The following is a 23,577-nucleotide window of genomic DNA, read 5'->3' as shown; positions in this document are numbered from 1 at the left end:
CAGGAGGCTCAGCACAAAGCCCCAGGACTGGAAACATACAGATCCATCACCTCAACACCTGTTTCAGTATTGAGGACTAAAGGAGAATCTTCAAACGTTTCCAAAAACGTTTATAGAGTTCTGAAGAGGCATAAACAGCAAAGAGAACTGGGGGAACCAAGCCAAGCCAGCTCCTGCACAAAAAAAGCCAGCTCTAGCCAAATGTGCACAGCCTGATCTGCATCCCAGAGCTGAAGATAAATTCTGTTTGCATGCACATCTTGAAAAGGTAATTATTCTTCAGGGATGCTAAAAATGCTGCTACTCCAAAATCACTGCATGCCTGCAAGTACAGACCATAACCCGTGCTGTGGCTCAGCTGTTCAGAGGAAGGCAGGCAGCACCAGGTGGTGCTGCAGGATCACCCCAAGGAGCTGCATGTTAGGATGGGCTTAATTAAGCTCCTGGAAAATTAATCAGAACACACCTTACCTGTGCAGCTTCGTAGGTGATGGTCTTCGTCTCCGTGTGAACGATGGGAACTTCTTTCGTTGGAATTTCACTTTTGACAGCATTGGACACGTCTGAGATGGTGACTGTCTGTGTCTTCACTAGGGGTGGCTGTGAGACAGGTGTGAAAGAGCTCAGTCAGTGCCCTTCAATATTTCCACATCACAACTGTGGTCTGCAAATGTTCTGACACTGATCTGATAAAAGCTCTGTGGGAACCAAGGTCAGCCTGGAACCTCCACTGCTAAGCCTCTGCTCCAACACACTTCTCAAAGCTCCGTGTAAGGATTTAACAGACAGAAAACCCTCCAGATACCATGGCACCATCTCAGCCCAACAAAGGCAGTGAGGCTCCAAGCAGTGTCACCATGCCTTAAGGAACATCTCACCTGATTACGAACTTTCTAATTACTAGAAGCTCCCCGGCCAGCTGCCAGTAAGAGATGACCCTCGCTTACTGATACAATTAACACAACCCCTGGACAAATGGAGACTTGCTCACCGCTGAGAAGTTTCATCCTGACGACAGGCGGAACATTTCACTAAAAACCCTCGTCTCATCCTAGGCCTTCAACTTTTATTAAATCAATGTCAGACAAAACAGAAACGTGACATCTTGGAAGAGAAATGAGGAGGAAAGAAATCAGCTGTCCACCACCTGGTGATAATCATCCCAAAGAAGAGTTAGTTCAGCCCCGCAGTGTTTGCCCCAGTCACTCCACGGCTGTTTGCAGTCCCAAATCTGACCGCTGCCACCAGTTGTTAGAGGGGAAGCAGACATCTATTGGAATGGAAGCAATTCACGTTCAGGAACACTGAAGCAGGCAAAAATGCCTCTCAAGGTGGGGAGGAGAAAACGATGTCAATGCCTATGTCTCATGGAAGCACACTTGACAACGCATCCAATTCGCTGTGCTGCACTAAGGCTCAGCCCTGCAGTACAGGAGATGGCGAAAACCTAAATGCTCCTCTTTTAGGGATGTCAGAGGACACTTTCATTGCAGAAAGGCAAATGGCATTGTGCTGAAGCACAGCTTGTGTTTAGTGCAGGGATCAATTGAGAGGGGCTGGCGCACACCGACTGCAGGACATGGACCGGGTCCTCAGCGCCAAGACAGCGCCCAAGCCGAGGAAGCACAACTCCTCCTCGTGGGTCTGAGCACCTGCTTGCTGCAGTGTTTGGGGTTCCACTCCCAAGCCAATCAGGGAGGTGTGGGGACAGCAGGGCTACCTGGAAGCAGCGAATGACCACGGGCAGCTGGCTCGCACTGCTCGAGCCATGACATTCGCCATCGAGCTCCCCCACCAATCTGTCTTCGCCGGCCTCCGCCGCCTCCGCTCTTCCCTGGGGCTGCAGCAGAGGGGCAGCAGGGACTGCGGTGGGCTCAGGCAGCTCAGAGCCAGCCACCAGCTCTTCCACAGCTGCACGGGAGCCCTGGGCACGGCTCGGCTCCTCCTCGTGGTCCTGGCTGCTGGCGGGGGATGCAGCACGTGGAGGAGGCTCGGAGGTGTGCGGCACTGGGGTCTCGCTAAAAGCTACCGACTGCCTTGGGCCCTCCCATTCAGAGCCAGGGTTAACACTTTTCCACTTTGGCTCTTCAGCCACATCCTCTCTGCAGAGAAAGTCATTCATATTCTACAAAGAAAGGGATACACAAGAAGGCCAGAGAGAGAGAGAAAGAGAGAGAAAGAGGGTTAGGAAGAACAGGAAGACATGAAGCAAAACATTGGTCTCTTACAGCATCTCCATCAGTGAGCGCAGCAGCAGTGGATTCTGAACATTTAAGAGCTTGAAATCCTTTGAAATGTGATGGATTTACTGACACAGGCCTCCTGGTAGGTCAGCAATCCATGCAATGACAGTGTAATGCATTAACATTAAAACAAAATTAAATGAAGAACCAAAGAACCGCTGCTTCACACTCTTTGCCCAGTTTGAAAACAGGAATGATTTCAGTGTTGCAAGTGGAGACCTCTGCACACAGACAAAACCACCAGTGACACTACAGCCACGCATCAATTCTGCTTTTAACTCCTTGAAATATTTTACGCTGTTTAAATTTGCACATGGAGTGTAAGGGAATAAACCCAGAAGGATCATGCAGCACCAACCTGCAGAGCCCGTGCTTTGCTGGCTCCCAGCACCTGGGAATGCCACCTCCCTGCAACCAGTTTGCTGCTGGTCTCTGGGATAACAGAAACCTTTGCAATAGCTAAACCTCCTGCAGTACAGCATCATTGGCATTGGTGATAGCATGCAGAAGACCAGAATAAAGCAATGCAGCCCTCCAAGGAGCAAGCAAGCACATCTATGGCACCTGGGATATTTCAGAAGCCAGAGAAGCTGGCTAAAGCTGGTGCTATTCTGCCTTCCATTCAGCTCATTAACAAGTTCCCAAGTAGGTCTTCTCTCCGGGAGCCCTCTAGCCAGCAGGAAAGCAACAGTGACAAAAAGAGAAGAGTTAAAACATGAGCAAAACAGAGCTGTAGCACAAATGGGCTGTCTTTCCAAGTGATTATACACACTTATGCTTAGGAGAGCATCTTCAGTGCCAGCTGTGAGCGATGGCTGCAACCCAGCCATGCCCCAGAAATGGTGTTTCTCTCATTCACATGCTAGGATGCCTTTAAGGAAGGGCAGAATAATCTGCAAGTACAATTTTAGACATGTGCTTCATTGAGCATCAGGCAACAAGGAGAAAAAAAGAATGAGGTGCCACTGAAATCAATGCTACTGCTAATTCTTACCCATAATTGACAGCCTCACAGATGACTTCTGGTAAGCTATAAAAACAGGCACATATCTGTATATCCAAGATTACATCTTCATTCAAGCATGGCTCATCCACTGTTGTCACCTTTAATTCTAATTTTGGCGATGGCATGAAGATGAACAGAAAGCATTGCATCACCTTCTGTTATGAAGACTCTCTGGGCAACCAACAAACTGTAACTTACACTTAAAAAGTGACGTCTGAAGGCCGTGGGTTATTTGGTACAATGCATCTGTGATCCATCAGAAGCTTTCAGCCTTACTGACATCCTCTAATGGCACAGCTCAATAGTATTTTAAGAAGCATAACTGCTTTGTGTAGAACAAATAGAAGCTTATTTTAGTAGAACTCCCAGAAAGGACTCTTCTCCCATTCCTCTCAGGTGTTTTTCAGTGCCCAGCTTCTTTATGGAACAGACAGATTACCTGAAAGAGCCTATCCATTCCCATTTCCAGCCTCTTGGGCTTCTGTTAAGTTCTGTTACTGCTTAGGGAAATCCACTGAATAGGAGAGAAGCGATGGTGATCAGTGCTGTGATGAGCAGATCAGGCTGCACAAATGTGGAAGTGCTGTTTCTGATCACAAACCTCTTCTGGACGTGCTCTTCCAGAAGGTACAGATCACAGAATCATAGAACCATGTGAGTTGAAGGGGACCTTTAAAGGCCCCATCCTCAAGCTGTGTAACAGAAGATATTATACTGCAATGCTTCACAAAACAATACAATCTTAGGTTAGCAGATTTGAATGCCAATGACTTAATCTTGCTTTAAAACCTGGATTCATACGCTGACATCTTAATTTTACATTTCAAAGCTTGCAAAATAATCACGGCATCTTGAGGTGATGCAGTGCATCTTCTGGATTTTAATGGGAAGTGCTTTAGAAGGAAGATTCCTTCCATGCCAGCCAGGGCACCCATTCAGCCAAAAGGAGGAATGTAATCCACAGTTAAAACAAAGCAGATCAAGCAGCCACACAAACACAGATCCACTGAAGAGACAAACATCTGCATACAATAAAAACAACTCCACGGCTCCCTTTCACATACAGAAAAACCATTTGCATTTTAGAAGCATCTCGCATGGTGAAAGCACAGGAGGGCAGAGAAGCTGGAATGATCTCTGTGGTGTGGCCACACACATCTGCAACAGAGCACAGCGCAGCTACAGACATGCAGACTGAAATCCTGATAAGATCAACTAAACAGAAGTGCTTTTATTCTTGCCTTCCTGCGCCGCTATTAAGAAGCCAGGCTAATTAGGAGCTATTTCTTTCTGCACATAATTATCTATTTACGCACAATTTTTTTCCAATATGACTATGTTTGTTTCTGTATTTATAAATGAAGTTTGCATGTAGGCGAGAAAACATTACCTTCATACCAAACCAAACACAACAATCCACCTCACTGGGAATTTGGCCATCTGTTACACATTCTGATCTTATCATGATTTTGCTTCACTTTACAAATGCAAAAGCATTCCTGCTTTGAGGGCTCGGATTTGCACGTTCTCACGGAGGCCCACAGACTGTTCCACCCCACGGGCACAGAACCAACCCCGCTACATGGAGTGCTTGCAGCCATACACAGCATAAAGAAAACACAAGGAGGGATGCAGTGCCCCAGAAGAAACAAATTCAACCACACACGGACGCAACTGAAATGTCACCCTGCTGAACACAGACCTCTGCACACCTGATGTTGGCAGAAACTGAGGACAGAGATGATTCTGAAAGCCGCAGTGTAAGAAGTGACACAGAATAACTCAGACTGGGGATAAATTAATAACAGGCTTTGACACCAGAGGCAGAAAGGATTATTTCTGAAGTGTTCTTGTGCAAAGTGATGCTTGCCTGCGTTTGTCAGAGGACCTGCAGTTCTGGCTCAGGACACAACCACGTATAGCAGCCGTCCCAGCTCCTTGCACTGCCTGGGATAAGCACTCTGTGCTGTCTGCACCTTTCCTCTAGTGGAAAAAAACTCCTGCATGAAGAAACAATTTAGCAGTGTCTGCTAACTCCCTGTAACAACCACATTTCATGCTCTCAATCCCAGTGCCTATTTCCCATCACCTCCCTGCTCACCCTGGCACTGCAGCAGTTAGCAGGTGCATGTTATTAGGTTATCCCCAAACAGATGCACGCAGGCCACTGGAGTGGGTGATGGCTACAGAGGCATGAGCAGATAATGGTGCTTTTGCAGAGAACCACACTCACCAGTAAGAACTCCCAGATCAAATGGGGAATGGTCAATCCCACAGCTGTCAAAGCACTATGAGTAAACAGTATTATAAAGCAGAAAACAAGACATCCTTCTTTTACAATACCTCCTGCATCTAATAGAACTTCTTTGCCTTAAAAATAGAACTTAGAAAGTTTAGAAGCTGTTCAGAAAAGCTTGGCACGTGAAAGTGACTGCCATTCCCTATGGATTTCAATTTTTGGACCACTGTTTTTTTCTATTGCCATTGCTGTGATCACAATGCCCTGGTCAGGCAACAGAAAAGGGAAAGAGAATTTGACCCAAGTGAAAGGCAAAGCAAGAAAATACACAGCGTGCTTTAAGCCAAAGAAAAAGATCAAATTGCTGCTGTGAAGCAGAATCCCAAGGTATTACCAGATACACAGCAGCCACTTCCAGTGCACTGCATCAACCTTGAAAGGTGAAACAAGCCCAGGATCAGCACTGCCTCACCAAACTCAGGCTGCTGAGGGAGACGGTTCCAAAAGCATTTCCTCCCCCCACACTCTGCTCCCTCCCCATCTCCTTCAGGCTCCAGCTCCTCTTCAGTGCTGTGCATTTTTTATTTCAAGTGTCCTTTGCAGCAAAACAAAAAGAAGCCACGTGTGGCAATACAGACACTGCATTAGGTTCAGTTTAGCAGCAGCAGAAGACAGAACGTGGATACTGTCAGGGTTTATGACCAACACACAGCAGCTCTGTGCTGCTGCACTTTGCCTGCTCCATTTGCTGTGCCCAGGCCCTGTTCTGACACTGGGCTCGCTGACAAAGCACAGGCCAAATTTCTCCAAAAGGAAATAACCTCACAGAACACAAGCTGGGAGGTAAGGTTAAAATGACTCTGCATAACCTCTGGCCATGGACACAGCTGGAAGCCAAGTGAAGACTTGCACTGCCAAGCAGAAAGATGCTGGTTCATTACAAACGTGGCTGCTTCACTTACAGAAAAAGATGGGAGCATTTTTCTCCTCAAATTAACACAACACCAGGGGAAAGACTCCCAGAGATGCACTGTGCCACGTGCAGCCCAGGGAGTCCACAGCCACAGCAATGGTGCAACACAATCCTCACCTCAGAGCAGAGCAGAGTGGGTGCTGGGAGGGGCAGAGCAGTGACACACGACCTGTGATGCTTCTGCACTCCAAAGGCTTCCAGCAAACGACTGGATCTCTCTTTCAGACTCAGAAGTGAGAAGTTAGAGGCACATTAAGTATTTCCAAGAGTGCTGAAGCTTGTGGCTCCTCTGCAAACAAAGCTATTCTGCATCACGCTGGATTTAACCCCAAATAAAATTACTCTGGCCACTCTGTAGGCATGCATAGCTAGCAGCAACAGCCCTCGTGCCCCTCTGCACAGCAGCATGAAGCTGCACCAGATGTGTGCAGCTGCAACTGGGCACAGCTCATGGACCCACACCTGGATCCCACTGCATGAGCTGCATGGGGCTGCTGGTGCTTGGCAACACTGAGGGTTACCCCAGGAGTCTCAGCACAGGTCATAGGCCTTTTGGTGTTAATAAGCAGTGGAAAGTAGAATCTGATTTGCAATAACATTTATTAATGATAAATGTACATATTTACAAAGAAAAATCTGAGAAAAAATACAAAGCCAAAAAAGTGTTCCAAAAGAGAGCATTGTAGTTAAAAAGAAAGTAATCTTAGTCCCCACAAACTGATCCAACACTACCATGTACCACTGCTAGAAGGTCACAGAGGGGCACAAATCACTGCCCCAAGAACAGACAGCCTTTACCCAGAGCTTGCAGCCCTTCCCTCCAGTGTTATAAACCAAGAGATGCCAACAGGGAGACATGAGAAAGCACCACATCAGGGTCTCCCATGTCACCAGCAGGAGTAAGCAGAGACCTAACATCTCCAAACGAATCAGTAACCTCCCTGCTTTGGGATACATTTTTCTGGAAAGCATCCTACCTCAGTCTGCGTATCACAACAGGCACAATCAACTCACAGCCACAAAAAGAAAACCCAATGAAACTGGAATCATCTCAGAGTGATGAATCGCCAACGCTTAAACAAACTGAAAGATGCTTCATCTAGAAATTTCCTGAGGAACCCCAAGGTGCAGATATGGTAAGGGCAGTCTGACCTCATTCCTACAAAGGAGGAATGCCAAGAAACTCATTTCTCCCCTTTATTCCAGGACTGGAGGTAAATACTGAGCACCTACCCTGTATCCTTGCCATTTGCTGTATAAACTGCATGGAAGGGAAACTGCTCCTATCCTTAATTCCAAGTCCCAGCACATCTTCTCATAGAGAATCCTCAGTTCGTTGTCCATTAACCCACTGGGCAAAGCAGCACACAGCAGGAGGTACAGACAGTACCAGCTGTCCTTCAGTAACGGAAAAGAAAACATGGCCACTTTATGTCAAAGCATGAAAGCCCAAGAAACTATTCTGCCTTTTATCCGGAGATCAGAAAAGCTGATATCAGGGTAAGAAGACTCAGAAAGTCAGCAGAGAGCCAACCACCAGCTCCGGGATGGAAACAGAGGAAGGGGCTGAACCTCAGCTGGTCCCTTAGCGCAGCCATTGGGACCCACATGTGAGCACCAATGAGTCCCACTGCAGCAAGGCAGGCTGCAAAGCATTGGGAAAGTCTATTGAACAGCAACACTGCTGGCAGTCCCATAGCAGTCGTGTTTCTGGCGTGTCAGAGTCACTGAGATGTCACTTTCTGCAGCACCTCATGCTGAAGAATCAGCATTTCCCATGTAAACAGGGATGAGGTTATCTGCAGATATTTTCAGCTTCCTTTTGGAAGTAAGAATCGCATGGGCTGTCAGTACTTTGCAGCACGTTTGTTCCTGAGGAAGAAGTGAGCTCAGTACACGTAAGTTCCTTAATGAAAACCTGAGACCTCTGCCCTTACACTAAGCCAGAGGGTCCAGAGCCCTGCAGCCCTCCTGCAGTGCCATGCCTCAAACGGGCATCCAGCAAATGCAGCGAGTGCAGGAGTCACCCAGCACAGCACAATGCACACCATACACATAACACACGAAAACAAGACCCTAGCAGGTTGCTTCAGGGCACTGCTGTAGCTCCATCTGCCATACAAGCAAACAGAGAAGAGGAAGAAGTGGCTGGAAGAGCAGGCTGGAGCACAACGGACTGCAGACATTCCCAAAACACACCTCAGCATCAGCCAGGGAGTGTTTCTGCTCTTGATAAGCTCCCTCCACAAAAGACCATATCCACCTGAAGGAATACAGACAACTGGCCCCTACGCTGCCCTAGAAATACAAAGCATTGGTTCAGTTTCTTTAAGCTCTTCAACGATAACTGTTCAGTAAACTCCAAAAAATGTACCTGAACATTCTCTCAATGTACAGTTTAAGAGGTTGTTTTTTGTGCTGATAATATCCAGCCGTATCTCAAAGTTCAACAACAAAATGCAAGAGAGAGAAATCATCTTAATTAAAGAACTGAGCTGCAATGGCCAACAGAGTGCATCGCTCAGCACTCTGGAAGAAGATCACCCTGAGCAGAGTTCAAACACTGCACCAGGCAAAACTTTCAGACTTCAGGTCCTTTGGAAATGGCAGGCAGACAGCAACTAAAAGCCTCTGCTGTGGCTTCAGAGTATTTATCATCAGCTCAGAAAGACAGTGGGCAATAACCCAAGCAGCTCTCAGTGACCGCTATCCCAAGCAATGGCTTTTGGAAGGAAGCAGGAGGTGCGTGGTTAATTCTTCTCCATGAAAAATGGACAGAACACACAGAGGAAGAACAAAACATTCCCTGTCCCTTCGTGCTGTGGAGGATGAATGGCTCCCACATCTCGTTATTCATGCTCCAGTTTCGGAGAGCTTTTTGGAAAGCTTCTTCCCTCCGTCATTTTCTGCAATGCAGGAGCACTTCACATCCAGGCTCTCCCACCTCTCCTCTCCAAGGCCCACTTATCTCAACACAGTGCCCCCGAATTTCAGCCACACGTACCCTGAGCTGCCCTCCTTGGGGCTGCTGACAGCTGTCCTTCGGGCTGTGGTACACCTGAACAAATTTCCACCTGCCATTCCTACTGCTGAAAGAGGAAGACTGTGTATTAAAGGCAGTGTATTGTAACGGGAAGAATACTTTCCAAGGAATTCAGCAGAAAACTTAAGTCCTAAAGGCACAAACTGGTGAACTAATAGGAGCGTGTTACAAGAGAGCAGACAGATCAGAAGGATTCCGGGAGATCAGATGGAGGGTTTCACTCGTAACCTACATTTCTGAGACAGCATTTAGAGAGCCTCAGCCTCTACACATACAGGGATCCTTAAGGTGAGCCAGCACATGCCAAGCTGTGCACATACCTAGTTTGCCTTGCGCCTTTTTCCTGTAAGCATATTTGCTAACTTCTTAAATAACACTGTTCGCACAGATATGGATCTATGAAGGGTTATAAATACAGGTATTTATATATAGTCACATATTTTGGCCCCTGTGATAGTTGTCCTCCTTTCTCTTCTACGCTGTTGGAGCAGCTGCCAACACTGATGGCACTGGAGGCTGTTCTCAGAAGTAACTCTTCCTACACCAACACTACAGAAAGCAACAGAAAGCATATTGCTGCTGAAGGAGAAGCAGGTGGCTCAGTTCACTCACAGAATTACTATATACACAAAGAAACCCCATGGACACAAAGCCCCATCCTCCCTCCAGCTTGCAGACCTGGTTCTGCCCATCCTACACAGCTCGACCACATTCATTATTGAGTTAACTTGGATAAATAAGAGCATCACCCAGACAATAGGCAATAAACAACAAGCAGCATGCAACGGGTTCCTTTTCTTGTTGTTAGAGAAGTCAAAACAATAAATGGCTTTAACATTGGAGCTATGGCCTGAGCACAGTGGTCTTATTACAGTTCAGGTAAATGGAAGGGTTGGAACATCAACATGCTACCAAAGGCGACGCGTGTAACAGTGGGTTATCCCATTCCTGTGACTTAAGCAAACATGCTACAGTTAGTTCAACGTAAATTAAAAAGAACACAGCTGGGGCATAACCAAGACCACCAGAGAGAGAAAAATAATTGACCTATGCTTACAATAAATATTTCCTTCTAATGCATTTTCTCCTGCAAAATGATGCATTTGCTTTGAAATGAGAATACGGGCGCAAGATGGAAGCTGTGATGCTTTGCCAAGGGCTTCCCACGGGGAGAATGAGAAGCTGCCTGTCCCTATCTCTAAGTTAACAGTAATAGCAGCACTGATGATCACTGCTACGTATTTCAGTGCCAGACTTAGTTTCCTGGAGAAGGAGTGGTTATGGATTAGATTCGGTAGGTTGCTGAAAAGCCTCTTTGGGTTTCTGGATCACTTCAGACATCCTGCTTGTGAACACCTTATGTTCAAAACAAGCCTAACAGCAAATCTTCAGCAGTGGCTGCATGGAGGGAGACCTCCTGCCACACAGCCTGCCCTCTTACAGCTGAAGCATCTGCAACTGGGAATACATATTGCTGAGACCGGGAGCCATCCCAACATCCGTGGCAATCCATTACCACTCCTGCCAGGCCCCAGATCACAGCCACACAGAGAACAGCAGGATTAAAGCAAATGTCACAGGGTGTCCCCCCCAGGGGCAACGAGCTGTGCAGATCAGAGCCCAGGACAAGGAGGATGCAGCTGATGCCACGGCCAAGAGATTCAGGAGCTTTGGTCTTGAGGTTTCTGCGTGACCCTGTTCCCACTCAGAGAAAGAGCAGCCACCAAACAGTCAGTGCTACCACCACAAGAAAAGACATCATAAAGGGGATACGTGGAGATGGAAAAATTCTAGAGTACAGCTGGCACTTTTTGAGTGATTTATGCTCTTCAGGAATCGGAATAGAAACCTTTGGAAGAGTTTCTTCGCTTGCTTGCCGGGGAAATGTTGTCTCAGTAGGGATCTGCTGCTTTTTTAGTTTGTCTTCATCCTGCACTAACAGAGGACGTTCCTGTGTCTGCTTTCGTGGTAGAAGATCAAGAAAGACAGAGAGAGATGAACAAAAATGACAGATGGGAAGTGCCCAAAACGATACTTGGAGGTGTGCAAAGCGTTTGGCCAGTCCAAATGTCAGCATGGAAATGCACTGCTATGAAAGCAGAGCCCCAGGGAGCTCAGCTCACACCCCTGGCTGAGCTACAAAGCACAGCTCTATCTGACAGAGCTCGTGGGTCTCTGAGTCACGATCCACGTGTGTTCTGTGCCTGCCCTCCAAGAAAAGTGCATGGTCAAATCCTGTGACAATGTGTTTGGAATTGGAACGGTCCAGGACGGGAGTCTGCTTTTGTGGCATTACAAATAGAAATGGTGCAGACAAAGACCACGCTTTGTACAATTCCCTATTCTACAGTGCCCTTAAAAATAGCATCTGTTAAATGACGGAGAACATTTATACTTCAGTGCAGATAGAAAACTTTTTGTTTTTTTCTTTAAAATTCAGACAACGGTATCAAAATTTCCATCGCTTTGAAAATTCTGCTGGAAGAAGTGAAAAATCTTTACATCTTAGAAATGCTGAGCGTGGAACGGTTCCAAACTCCTTAAACTTTGCTCTGCATTTCAGTACTTTTGCTCCTGGATTCTCAAGAATGTAAAACAGAAGGAGTCAATCGTCACACAGGATCATGCAAGGGCTCTGGTGTGTTCATTGAAAAAAGATTGTAGGAATGCTGCTGTGACCCATCCAGGCAGCTCTCCATCCCTTCTGCTCAGCCATGGTGAGGCTATGAAAGGAAGAACTTGGCTCTGAGCTCCCTCAGCTGAGCCAGCCTCCTCTGATCAGTGTGGTATTTAGGGACCGGCTCTTTGCACACCCCTAAGTGATGAGTATCAGGGAGAAAGTAGCTGGGAGACTGGGCAGCAAAAGAAAAGATAAAATGCAAGAGTAACATGATCATTAAAAGAAAAACGGAAAGAAAGACAACATGAAAAGAACAGGGTACAGTTAAACTTTCATCATTGCTTTTCTCTCCGAACACACCGTCACATCCTTCATGCAGCTTTTTCCAACCAGCCATGCACCAACATAAGCAAACCGAAAGCTGCAAAAGCTGCAGCAGTGCACAAAGTCCTGTCGGTGTTGTGAGTTATGAAACTACTTCATGTAGCCAAAAGAAAAATGCTATTTAGCAGCTGCTGTTGAGTTTTTGCTTGGTGCCATTGCGATAGCAGAATTCTGATTCAGAAGCACATATCAGAACAGCAGCTTTACCTCAAGCCCACCAACCAACCTGTCTCTCAGAAGATAGGACAGTGACTTTCTTTACCTGGACACACAGAGCACGTAAGGTTCAGTCGTCTTGCAGCAATATGGGAAGAGCAAAAAACAGCCCCTGGCAGAATAATATCCTTTTGCCACCACCACAGGGTTAAGATACCACCACGAAACAGGACTACTTTGCATTATGAATTATCTGCATTATTTTCACCGTCCCCAAGCTTTTGACACTGATGTGCAGATCAAGTGAACCACAGCCCCCAGGAGGTGCCTTCTTTGTATGTGGCAAAGATACGTTTCTGGAGATCCACAGCAGAATGCAAACTAAATGAATTTCCAGAAATGCAAATCAAGAGCTGACACCAATCTTCACATCACTGTGGATCACTGCAGCCTTCAATGGGTAAATCCACACCACCCAGTTGCTGTGCACAGCAGCCCCCCCAAGCACCCCAAGTGCAGCCACCACAAAATAATAACTAAGAATTGCATTTTTGCACTGCAGCTGCTGAGCTGGAGGGCCCCTGCTCTATTCCACCTGCACGTGCACAAAGCAGCAGGCTGAGCTCTGCAATGCTCTGCTCTGCAAACTCCTGCAGAATTTACACTAAGAGACAGCAACCAAAGTGTGAAGCTCATCCATGTCTTAAACAGGGTAATTCCAAGCACAACAACAGATTCGTTTTGGTGGGCTTGTTTTGCTTTTCTAACAGGAAAAAAGCCCTGCACTGGCCTGAGAAGCCTGCAGTGAACTTTTGTCCAGTGAAGCCCTGTGCTTCTGCTGATAACCCTCCACCCATTGCAGAATTACTTCTGATTATGGAGTACCACCAGCCTTGCAATGGCATGAAAAGCAACCAGAAGTCTCTCTGCAGAGCAGTGGGCAGGAAGGGCAGAAGCTGAGGTTAAGCCAGGAGAGATTCTGTGGCTGCCTTCACTGCAGCCAGGATTCAACTTCTTCACTTTTAATGAAAATCTCATTCGTTACTGCAGGGACTGATGACCAGTTTCACTCACAAGCTTCAAATCTGAGCCAGGTAGTGCCAGCATTAATACAAAGGGAGAAGCTGTCCATTATCAAAAGAGAAACAAGCTGGCAGACATCGCTGCTCCATCTCAGTTTCTCTAAAAAGTCCCTTTTTTTGAGGGAATGAGCAGGGAGATTCGGAATGCCTGCAGCCCTCATCATGCAGACACAGCTTCTGCAAGGACAGAGGCCGCCGTCTCAGACAGCCCTGCTTCACCACAGCACACCCACATGCACTAGCAGAGCCCAGTGTGACACCAAACCCAGGGACTGGATTAAATGGAGACTGCAGTGACATCTGCAATTGATGCCATGCTTGTGTTTGCCCACTGGATTCCTGCAATATTATCTCCACAGTGCCAATGTCTTTTGATTTAGGGCTGGGTTGTTGGGTAGTTTTGTTGTTTTTTTTTGTTTAATACTTTGGGGAGATGCATTCTTTGGTACTAAGAACAAACCAAACCCCAAAGCAGCCATGCGAAGTGCACTGTCAGCACGGACAGCACTACGAAAAGCACTACCAAAACCAGGTGAACAATGTCCACATTCCTTCGTCCAGCTAAATAAAACCCACAGTTTTAGGACACTAAAACAAAAGCACTGATTCTCTCAGAGCCCATCTAACAGTCACACTGAATTCACCCAACCCAGGGGCAGCTGGGGCTTGACCTCAGGTGGCAGAGCTGTCCCTGGGCACCCTCCTGACCCCAGGTACTCACTCCATCCGCTCCCGATGGAATCTGCCCGTTGACATTGAGTGTTCGGAACGGGGAGTGAGTGGACAAACGTTTGTCCCATTCACTCGGGCGAGGCTCAGGGACAGACTCCATGAAGTTCTTCTTCAGCTCGCTGATGTTGGCGTGATGCTTCTTTATTTCTTCTTGGGTCTTATCTAGATCCTGGTGGCGGAAAGACAGAATAAATGAAGAGACACAGAGACAGGCACCTACAGTTTGCCTATGCTGCCACAAAGCAAAGCTGCACTCAGCAGAGTTGTTGCCACCTTCCATCAGTGGTGCTCACCCTGTGAACGTACCTCTCCCTTCCTTCTGGTCTTGCATTGAGCAAACCACACTCAGAACCACACAGCGTCTCCTTCAGGACCCAAACCTGCCATCAGCTTATCTCCAGGTGTGACTGCTGAGGTGTCACCTCATGGCCTTTCTGCACATGGGGCTTTTCAAATTGCAAGCCTAAGTTTGCTTGGGTTCTTTCATGCTTTTGAATTTGCTTTTTTTTCCCCTCTGCTAGCCTGAATGCTCAAGGATATAAGTATAGTTAACGTTTAGGAAGCTTCTCTCCAGTTTCATTTCTTCTCTTTATACTATTCTCTGTTGTCTTAACACAAGTTATCTTTGGTTCCAGAATATCCCTTTACCTTTTTTTTCCTCTCATCTCATTTCCTCCCTCCAGGAGCCACCATAGGAGCTTTAGACTCCAGAGCTGAAGATGAGATGCAGACCTCTAAAACTCAGCTGAGCATTTACTTCATGCTGATCAAGCAGGAAACTCCTGCTTAGATTACTGATCTGGAAAGGGCCAGATTTCTTCTCTACAATGCCAGTTTACAGCATAAATGAACAGACTTCGAGGCAAGTCACCTCTGTTCAACTAATATGTTTAGAAATAGCTTCCCCTTGCAAGCAAACAGTTAGTTTAACACAAAGCTATTGCATAAAATAGGCTTAAGCCAAACGACTTTTCTGGAGAGTGCCAGAAAACAGCAAGCCTCACTCTATAGAGAAGGAGAAAGTAAGGTCAGGAAAAGCATCATTGCCAAAATTCACTCCTTTTATGCTTCGAGTTGGTAGCCAGCCCATAGACCTAAGAAGATGGGAGAGCAAGCGCTGCCAGAAGCAAACACCTCCCCAGAGGAAGACGTCCCACTCTGGTACCTGCATCCCTGCAGCATACAGGGTGACAGACCCCAATGCCCAGTGAGTAAATTTGCTCTTTTTGGCACAGTTCTGGGGAAATAAAAGCTCTGCCATCAGTCCCAGATAAAGCACAGGGTTTGCTTACGGGAAGTGGCACGGAGAGGTGGGCTGAGGACTCCATGCAAACTGCATCTGGGCATGGGGTCAGGAGCCCTACAGCTGCAACTGGCTTAGAGAAGAGAGAAAGAGCACCCAAATCCCTGCTGCCATTCCCAAGGGCTGATCTGAGCCTGCAGAGAGCGAGCCAGGAGATCACAGCTGCTCCTGAAACACCTTAAGGAACATGCTATGCCCAGCAAGCCTTCCCTCACATTCTGCCTTTTTCTAAGTCCACAGAGAGCAGCGTGTGGAGCACTGAGCAGCTCAGTGCAATTAAACAGCAGCTCCTGGAGCATTTCTCTGCCAGCAGTTGTGAGGTCTGCTAGAAACCACCTGCTTTGCCACGCACACGGAGTAAAGAGGAGCAGAGGAGTGAGCCACTGGAGCACCTGCAACAGAACCAGCGGGAGGGTGGGGGGAGCAGAGCCTGGTCCCTCATTAACAGGAAAAAGCTGTTTGGAAGCAGGGTGTGGGTAAGAGCTCTGCTTGGAGCTGGGGAGGAGGAGCTGCTCAATTGGTCTAAAGGAAGCGACAAGGCACTGTCCTCGCAGTGGTGGCCAAACTCTGCCCGTGGGTGCTCTTGTCCAAAAGCTTAAATTGTAGCAGTCATTTTAAAAAAAAAAAAAAAAAAAAGAAAGAAGAAAGAAAATCCCCAAAAGCTGCAAAACTTTTAAAATTCAGATTAGGAGAAGGCAGTTAGTACACTTCGCTTTCGTGAGATACCAAGAGAAAAACCCTACTACCAGCTGCTGGTGCTGCAAGTTGGAGTAGAAACACATAACATAGGAACAGAATATCAGAAGCCACAAAGTCTTCTGTAACATGGTGTAAGGGTAAATATATGATTGGCACGTTCTGTTCTGAGATTGTGCTGGGTGAAGCCAAGGGAAGGGCTCCCAAAGCCAACGGGAATGGATGGATGGATGGATGGGCATCCATTGCCACGGGGTCACAGCCAGCCCCGAGGGGATGTACTGCAATGCAGGCTGTCCCAGGATATGTTTCCTTGTTTCCACCAGAAATAATTTATTTCCAGCTAGCAGAAACTCATAGAGGAGCCTCCCCCCACAACGTGTGCCGTGGTCCAAGAACAGAGCAGGCTGAGCACATGGCTCTGCCAATCATATATCTTGGGGAGTGTGAGAGAATGAAAGTCAGAAGGGGTAGAAGGAAGAATGCCTGCACATCGTCATGTTTACTGTCAACATGCAAAAGCGTACTTAAAAAAAAATATTTCATGCAATAGCATGCAAAAAGAAAGGCAGCAGCAGAAGAGGAAGAAAAAGTTGAGCACAGAACACAGATCTAGGCAAACGCAACTGAAAAAAGCTTTGAGTTCATACAAACCTCCAACATTAAATTGCTATGCCTGATATAAATGTTTTCACCATCTAGTCTCTTTGATCTCTTCTGTGAAAATGAAAGAAAAGGGGGAACAAAAAAAAGAAAAGCACAAAAAATTAAAAGGTTGTTCTTGCAGGATCGACAAATTGGCAAATTAAAAAGTCAACTCAATGAGTGGAGCGCAGCGCTGTGCCGGTGAGGGATGGGCCACAGTCACCACCAGTGAATGGAAGGTCTGGCTCATGGGGATGGGAAAATGCAATGAGTGCAATGAGTCCTTTAAAGAGACAGCTCCCAGGGTTTCATTGGCTTTTGCTTTGATTGGTGGTGCCTCTCTGACATTCAGTGTGGGCCATTTCAGCCACCAGACTTCCAAATCAAGCATGTGACAGCTCTGGTTTAAAAAAAAGAGAAAAGAAAAACCCAACCCCAAAGCACACGAAGGAATTGGAGCACTGTCTTTTTAAACAGGTCAAGTATGCATGAGTGATACAGCAAATTTGTTTTGTGAAAGCGTAAAACGGCTGACCTTCCTCATTCTTATCAGCTCTTCCTCTTTTTCTGCAGGCTGCTTCTGTTTGGGCCGTGATAAGAAGGGAAAAAAAAAAAACAAAACCACAAAAATGGTTGGTTCATTTCACTGCATCGAACCTCACCGTATAGCCTTAAAAAATAGTGAGTGTCCTAACTGAGATAATGGCACAAACCTGGGGTCGGTCACCAGCCGTAGTGGGTACTGTGACCTCAATGTGCGTTTTCCTCACCTACATTTAAGAAATAAATGGGTAAAAACATTTCTTGTTAGTAGCCTTTTTCTCGAGAGACAATTTAGTTTCCAAACACAGTTGAATCAGGTTGGTTTTGAAATGCACATGCAAAAAACCAAGATGCAGCCTTCCACAAGGAGTTAATGACACCGCAGCTCTCTTGCAGTCTGTTAGTTCATTTCAGGTCATTCTTTCAGCTTGAGAGTGATGTGCATTTGCAATAGTGCTCTCTAGTGCTGCCTTCCTGCTGGCGTTATACTTGTCAGCCCATGTTTTCACTGGATCTTCCCATGAAATCATGACCAAAAGCAACACGTTCACATGAGCACAGATGGGATGCTGCGGTATTGTGTTTGTACAGCCAGTAAGAAGAGACCTACCCATAAAAATGGACCTAATATCACAAATTAGGGTATTTATGAACATGAGCAGAGAGCCCAGATTGTCTTAATGTTTTAAGGAAAGCACTTCAGGGAAACTGGGATGCTGAATACTCTGAAGGTGAAAGCATCAGTTGGTGTTAAAAGAAGTGTGAGAAGGTGTTCTACATGTGAGAAACGGCACATTTGATGTGTTCAAATCCACCATTTCCCCCCACAACTACGTTTAAAGGGGGGAAAAAAAAAAAAAGAAATATTTAGGGGAAAAAAAAACCCAACAACAAACAAACAAACCAACCAACAAATCTGCAATAAGCGAAATGGAATAAATTAAATTTACTTATCCTCACTTTAAAGCTATTGGGTGTGAGTGGTGTAACAAGAAGAGTGATTCTCAAATACACCCTCCTGAAGATTTCCTTTGGTATTTTCATTTAGAAATTATCATCCACACAGGTCAAGAAATTTACTACTCAACTGTTGTCTCTGCACCTCCATCTGCCAGCTGTAACTGACAGTGATCTCCCATGATGAGACCACATGTCTCATGTCTGTTGTGCATACCAGACCACATACATCCCATGTCACAGCAAAAATTGGCTCCAGGAACAGCTGGGAACAACCAAACATTCGGGCTGACATGGAAATGGTAACTCAAGGCGTGCACCAATGCTGCACCACTGAGAGCTTTCAGTCAGTAGGATTTGCAGAATGCTAAGGACACTCTGCTAGGAACAATATTTTTACACATTATTTTGACTTAAAATACCAACACACGAATATCTTTATCACATCAACACCAGCAGAAGCCTCAGACATCTGTGGAGAGTGTGAATATTCTTGAAAAAACCTCCGTTTAAATAATAAATACCCCCAAGGTCTGAACAGCACCGTTTACTACCAAAATTTCAGTCTGGTTTTCAGAAACATCCAGAGGAAGTATATAAATTAAAGAGCATTTGCATTCAGATATTGGGCTGTGGACCATTCCCAGGTCACTAATTTCACCAGAACTGCTCACGCTGTCCTATCAGGAAACAGCAGATAGAGCTTAGCAAAGAGTGAGCCCCGAATTCAAGTCAACACAAACTCAAATATCTGTTTGTGTGCAATTCTTGCCAACTTTTTAAATGTGTCAGCCCCGCTGTGTTTAGTTGCACCAGAGCTCCCACCAGCCAGCCCTTCTGCCTTCACCTGGCCACCCCCCTCCTTGCACTGTGGTCAGGGCTGGCATCTCCCTGCTATCCAGGTCCTACTGCTCCCTCCCAGCCGCTGCCCAGGAAGGGAAGGTGCTCAGGGCCACAGCTCCAGCCTGGCACCAGCCTCTCCCCAAGTGATGTGGACTAACATACCTTAGATGCCTCAGCTTGCTCTGCTTTGGCTCTCTCTGGGAGGACCTCCTCACGCTTCGCCTCAACTTTCAGTGCTTCCTTTTCTACTTTTGATGCAGCGAGGGCTTCCTTGGCATCAGGTTTAGCTGGGGCTGCCTCAGCCACGTGGCTCTGGGCGATGGCAGGGGCAGACGTGGGCCGGGGGCTCCTCTCAGGTGTTATCACTGCCACAGCTGAGGGGACAGACAGACAGACAGCACAAAGGTCAGAGCAGGCAGCGCTTCCACAGCTTCACACAAAGGGTTTCCAAATTACAGCGCTGTAGTTGTAAGGGAGGGAGGAGGGAGAAGGAGGCAAAAAGGGAAGAAGAAATCAAGATGTCGAGCAAAGCAGCTTTTGCATTTAGTATGGGGAAGTTGAGATTATTTTCCTGATGGTTGCAACAAAATAAAAAGAAAACTCCACAAGAGATGGTTTACTAAAAGCAAGCTTGCACTCCGCAGAGAAGCCACACCAGAAAGGCTAATCTATTTTTGACGTTGTGCCATTGATTTCTGGGTCCTTCATACAGAACTCCATCAAAACACAACCTTTAAAATAGCAACACTTGGAGCTGCGGTGAATTCTGGATCTCCTTTGCATGTCCTCAGTCAGAAATGGGTGGTTTCTGGAAGAGTAACCAAAGTTTTCCCATAGAGCCCTGATCTCTTCAGCAATGCAAAGAAGAATAAAAAGGAAATACCCTGGCAAGCATTTCACCATAAAACTTTACAGCAACTTTCAAGTGGCTTCCAAAGCAGACTCACGCAGTGTGCCTGAGATGGGTATCTCCTGCTGCAGCACAAGGCACGGCTGCAAGGAGATATCCAGCATCTCCAAATCCGTGCAAGTGCACAAATGCATAACATGCTTTGAAAAAAAATCATTTTCTGAGAGGATGAGTCTGAAATAAAAGCACTACGTGTGCACAAAACCAACTGCCTGCTTCTTCCTTTGAGTTCTGACTTCCCAGACAGCCCCTGAGCTCTGTAAGCCCGAAACTTCCACAAATATTCAAGCTAATGCTGTGCAACAAAGCGAGCCCCAATTAATTCATGGTCTTTATCTACAGGCACAACAAACTATTTAGTTCTCCCAGTGTTGCCTTTCGATTTTTATTTCACTAAAAACATCATCTACACGTGGTCAGGAAGATTACACTGCGTGGATTTCTTCCAAGCCCACCCGGCCAATCACAGACACCATAATTCTGGAATTCAAGAAGGAATGGTAGCTTTAAGTGGCTCCTCAGTGACACTTCACGTCACGCCATTCACCAGGGAGCTTTTCATTTGTGCCCCAAAAGCGTATGGAATAGAGCATCCATGGGTCAGCCACACAGAAGGCAGATGGGTGAAAAAGCAAGACCTTGATCACTGATCTGATATCTTTAAGATAAAGTCCTTGACACAGGTCTTGCTGAAACCCACACTAGAGCCCCCAGTTACCACTGCTGTCTGCATTCCCCCTCCCACCCTCCAGCACAGCAGTGAGTCAGGCATGCTGTTGCCCTTCCAGGAGTACATCTGCTCCAGGACCTGGTGGCATTTGTGCCTTAGAAGCGGTGTCAGCTGCCCGAGGAGTTGTATGTGGGGTTGTGACATGGCAGGCATGGGGGGAAAAGCTGTCACAGTCGTACCTGGCTCCTTCAGGGCTGGCTTTAGCTCTCCCATCACCAGCAATTTTTCTTCCTCCTCCTCCTCTTCTTCTACTGCGCTTATCTCAACAGTGCCAGAGGCATGTGTGGCTAAAAAAGTTATGTGTGTGTTAAATGCCACCTCAAAGATTAAACAGAAAAGGAAGCAGTGCCACCTGTAAAGCTACAAGGCCAGCTCTCTATAAGGACTGGTGCTCCTCACACAGTGCCTCAGAGCTCCAGGACACACAGCAAAAACGACAAAAAGACACTGAGCTCTTCCTCTGCACCTCTGATGGAGGTGCATTCCATCCAGAACCATGGTATTTCAGGTTTGCTCAATTAATGACCTTTAACTATTTTAATATACTATTCTAGATTTAAACACAATCAAAAATGCTCCTCCAAAATCCAAGGTTTAAAACAGCAATCATCACCACCTTGGTCAAGAGGACAGTATCTACTGGGAGCAAAAGTGTCAAGAAGAGGAAGAGGTGACCTCCATGGGCCCAGAGAACACGATCAGGTCTGAGGCACGGCACACTGCCCATGGACACTAATCCTACAGAAAGGCACAGTGGCACAGAAGTGTTAGAAGGCTGTCACACCCAGCTGGCATTAGTTCCACTGCAGCAGCACACAGCCAAGCCACATCAAGGCACTCCACTCACACCACAACAAGTGCTGGCACGTTGGCAAAGCTGGTGGTGATTTCACCAGCAATGAACACCACTGCAAACAAGGCAGCCTGCCCTGCAGCACCACTGCAGCCCAGCAGTCCCAGCACAGGTGACTGCAGTGGGCACCTGAGGTGCCATGCACAGCCGTGGCGATACCTGACTGCTGCTGCACCAGGTCCGGCAGCTTTGGCTCAGCAAGGGGAACCTGAGCCACCTCTACCTTCTCCTCCTCCTCCTCTTCCTCCTCTGCAATGGGTTTCATTTCAAAACTTTCAAGCACGTGCTTGGCTAGAAAGAGGTTTGCATGCATTAATGGAGCATTTGGGCACCCACGGGCACACGGCAGCACAGACAGGGAGTGGAGGTTCCTTGCCAAGGCAGCCTCAGAACAGCAAAGAGTTTCTAAACCAACACTGCTCAGCAATAATTTTCCACGCTGAAATTGCCTGTCAGTCCTCCTAGATCTGACAGTCCCAATAGGATACTGGGGAAGAGTTAAAATCAAAACTAATCAGCTCTTTGGGTTTTTTTCCCATTGAAGGCCCGGCTGAGCTTTGGGGGGACATGAAAACTATTCTCGAGCGCTTTGTAAGAACATCCATCCATCCATCCTGCTGTGCTACATGCTAACTCCATCTTCTGCTCTTCCACCAGAGGGCTGTGCTGACTGCAGGAACAGAGGGGAGACATTGGCAGGGGGGGAAATCTGCCAGATCACTTTGTGAAACCTTGAGCTGGATTTCAGACCTGAAAATGAGTGATGTCAAAAGCTCACTGCAGAAGTTCATGGTAGAAGAAGGGAAATGGAACAGCACACAATGCATATGAATTATGCTCAGTTGTAATGTATCGCAAGCACTGCCTATTTAAGTGAGGAAGAAAGTCAATATCTGACATCACCACTGCTGCCATCATCAGCAGTATTTAAATATACATAAGAGGATGTTAATATTTATTAGCAATAAAGAGAAATCTAGGCTCCATGTACTAAAATGGAAGGCATTTCTCACACCACCAAAACAGGCTCAAAAAAAATTGCAAGCTGTTCCAGGAATGAAGTCTTCCAGAAGCTTTATAAATAGTATTCTGACCACAGGAAAAGAACTTTGAGAGTTTTCTAATCCGTATTTTAAAAAACACCCAAATTTAACAAGGAGACAGTTCTGAAGTGCCATCCATCCTGCCCGCTTCCCCACCTCCCCAGGGCTGCCTAACGGGGTGCAAAGCAGGAACTGAATGAGAACTGGGGCTCCCCCAGGCTGCCTGTCCTCTGTCTGCAAAACTCTCCTTGAAAAGAAGCAAGAAAGCAAGCCGCCAGGCTCGGTGAAACTTGTCAGAGTTGTCAGGAACAAGCATGTAAAGGCATCTCAGTGGGGAAAGGATAGCAAACGCACTGCAGAGAGTTGTAGCCACCACAGCTATACCTGGCTTCTCTCGGAACTGATCCACGGGTTTTGGTTCGGGAACCTCAACCACCACCACCTCCTCCTGCTTCTCTTCCTCTACGGCTCTGAACTCAACTTTTTGAGTCGCACGTTTAGCTGAAGAAATGGTGCACATGTTAACAACTGCCCACACAGCAGATGGAAAAAGGCAGCAGACCTCAACGGGGACGG

The 23,577-nt window shown here is 46.8% G+C and overlaps 1 protein-coding gene across 17 annotated transcripts in view; it reads right to left on the bottom strand.

Moving 5' to 3' along the window:
- Nucleotides 1–23,577, bottom strand: part of EPB41 (erythrocyte membrane protein band 4.1) — a 69,037-nt gene that overhangs the window by 6,379 nt on the left and 39,081 nt on the right. For 3 of the 17 annotated variants that reach the window (XM_085208785.1, XM_085208783.1, XM_085208784.1), the window contains exons 12-21: nt 23,386–23,502; nt 22,118–22,249; nt 21,285–21,392; nt 19,628–19,839; nt 17,836–17,892; nt 17,658–17,702; nt 17,132–17,194; nt 14,468–14,647; nt 1,721–2,125; nt 472–600 (exon numbers count right to left, since the gene is read on the bottom strand). In XM_085208785.1, coding sequence (XP_085064911.1) covers nt 472–600; nt 1,721–2,125; nt 14,468–14,647; nt 17,132–17,194; nt 17,658–17,702; nt 17,836–17,892; nt 19,628–19,839; nt 21,285–21,392; nt 22,118–22,249; nt 23,386–23,502 — 1,448 coding nt within the window. Of the gene's footprint in view, nt 1–471; nt 601–1,720; nt 2,126–12,734; nt 12,771–14,467; nt 14,648–17,131; nt 17,195–17,657; nt 17,703–17,835; nt 17,893–19,627; nt 19,840–21,284; nt 21,393–22,117; nt 22,250–23,385; nt 23,503–23,577 lie in introns of all 17 variants that reach the window. The other 14 variants (XM_085208799.1, XM_085208796.1, XM_085208797.1 and 11 more) reach the window with 14 other exon arrangements.

Source organism: Meleagris gallopavo, chromosome 25 (genome assembly GCF_905368555.1).
Source record: "Meleagris gallopavo chromosome 25, MGAL_WU_HG_1.1, whole genome shotgun sequence".
NCBI classification, from domain to species: Eukaryota; Metazoa; Chordata; class Aves; order Galliformes; family Phasianidae; genus Meleagris; species Meleagris gallopavo.
This window is presented reverse-complemented; position numbering and strand designations above follow the sequence as displayed.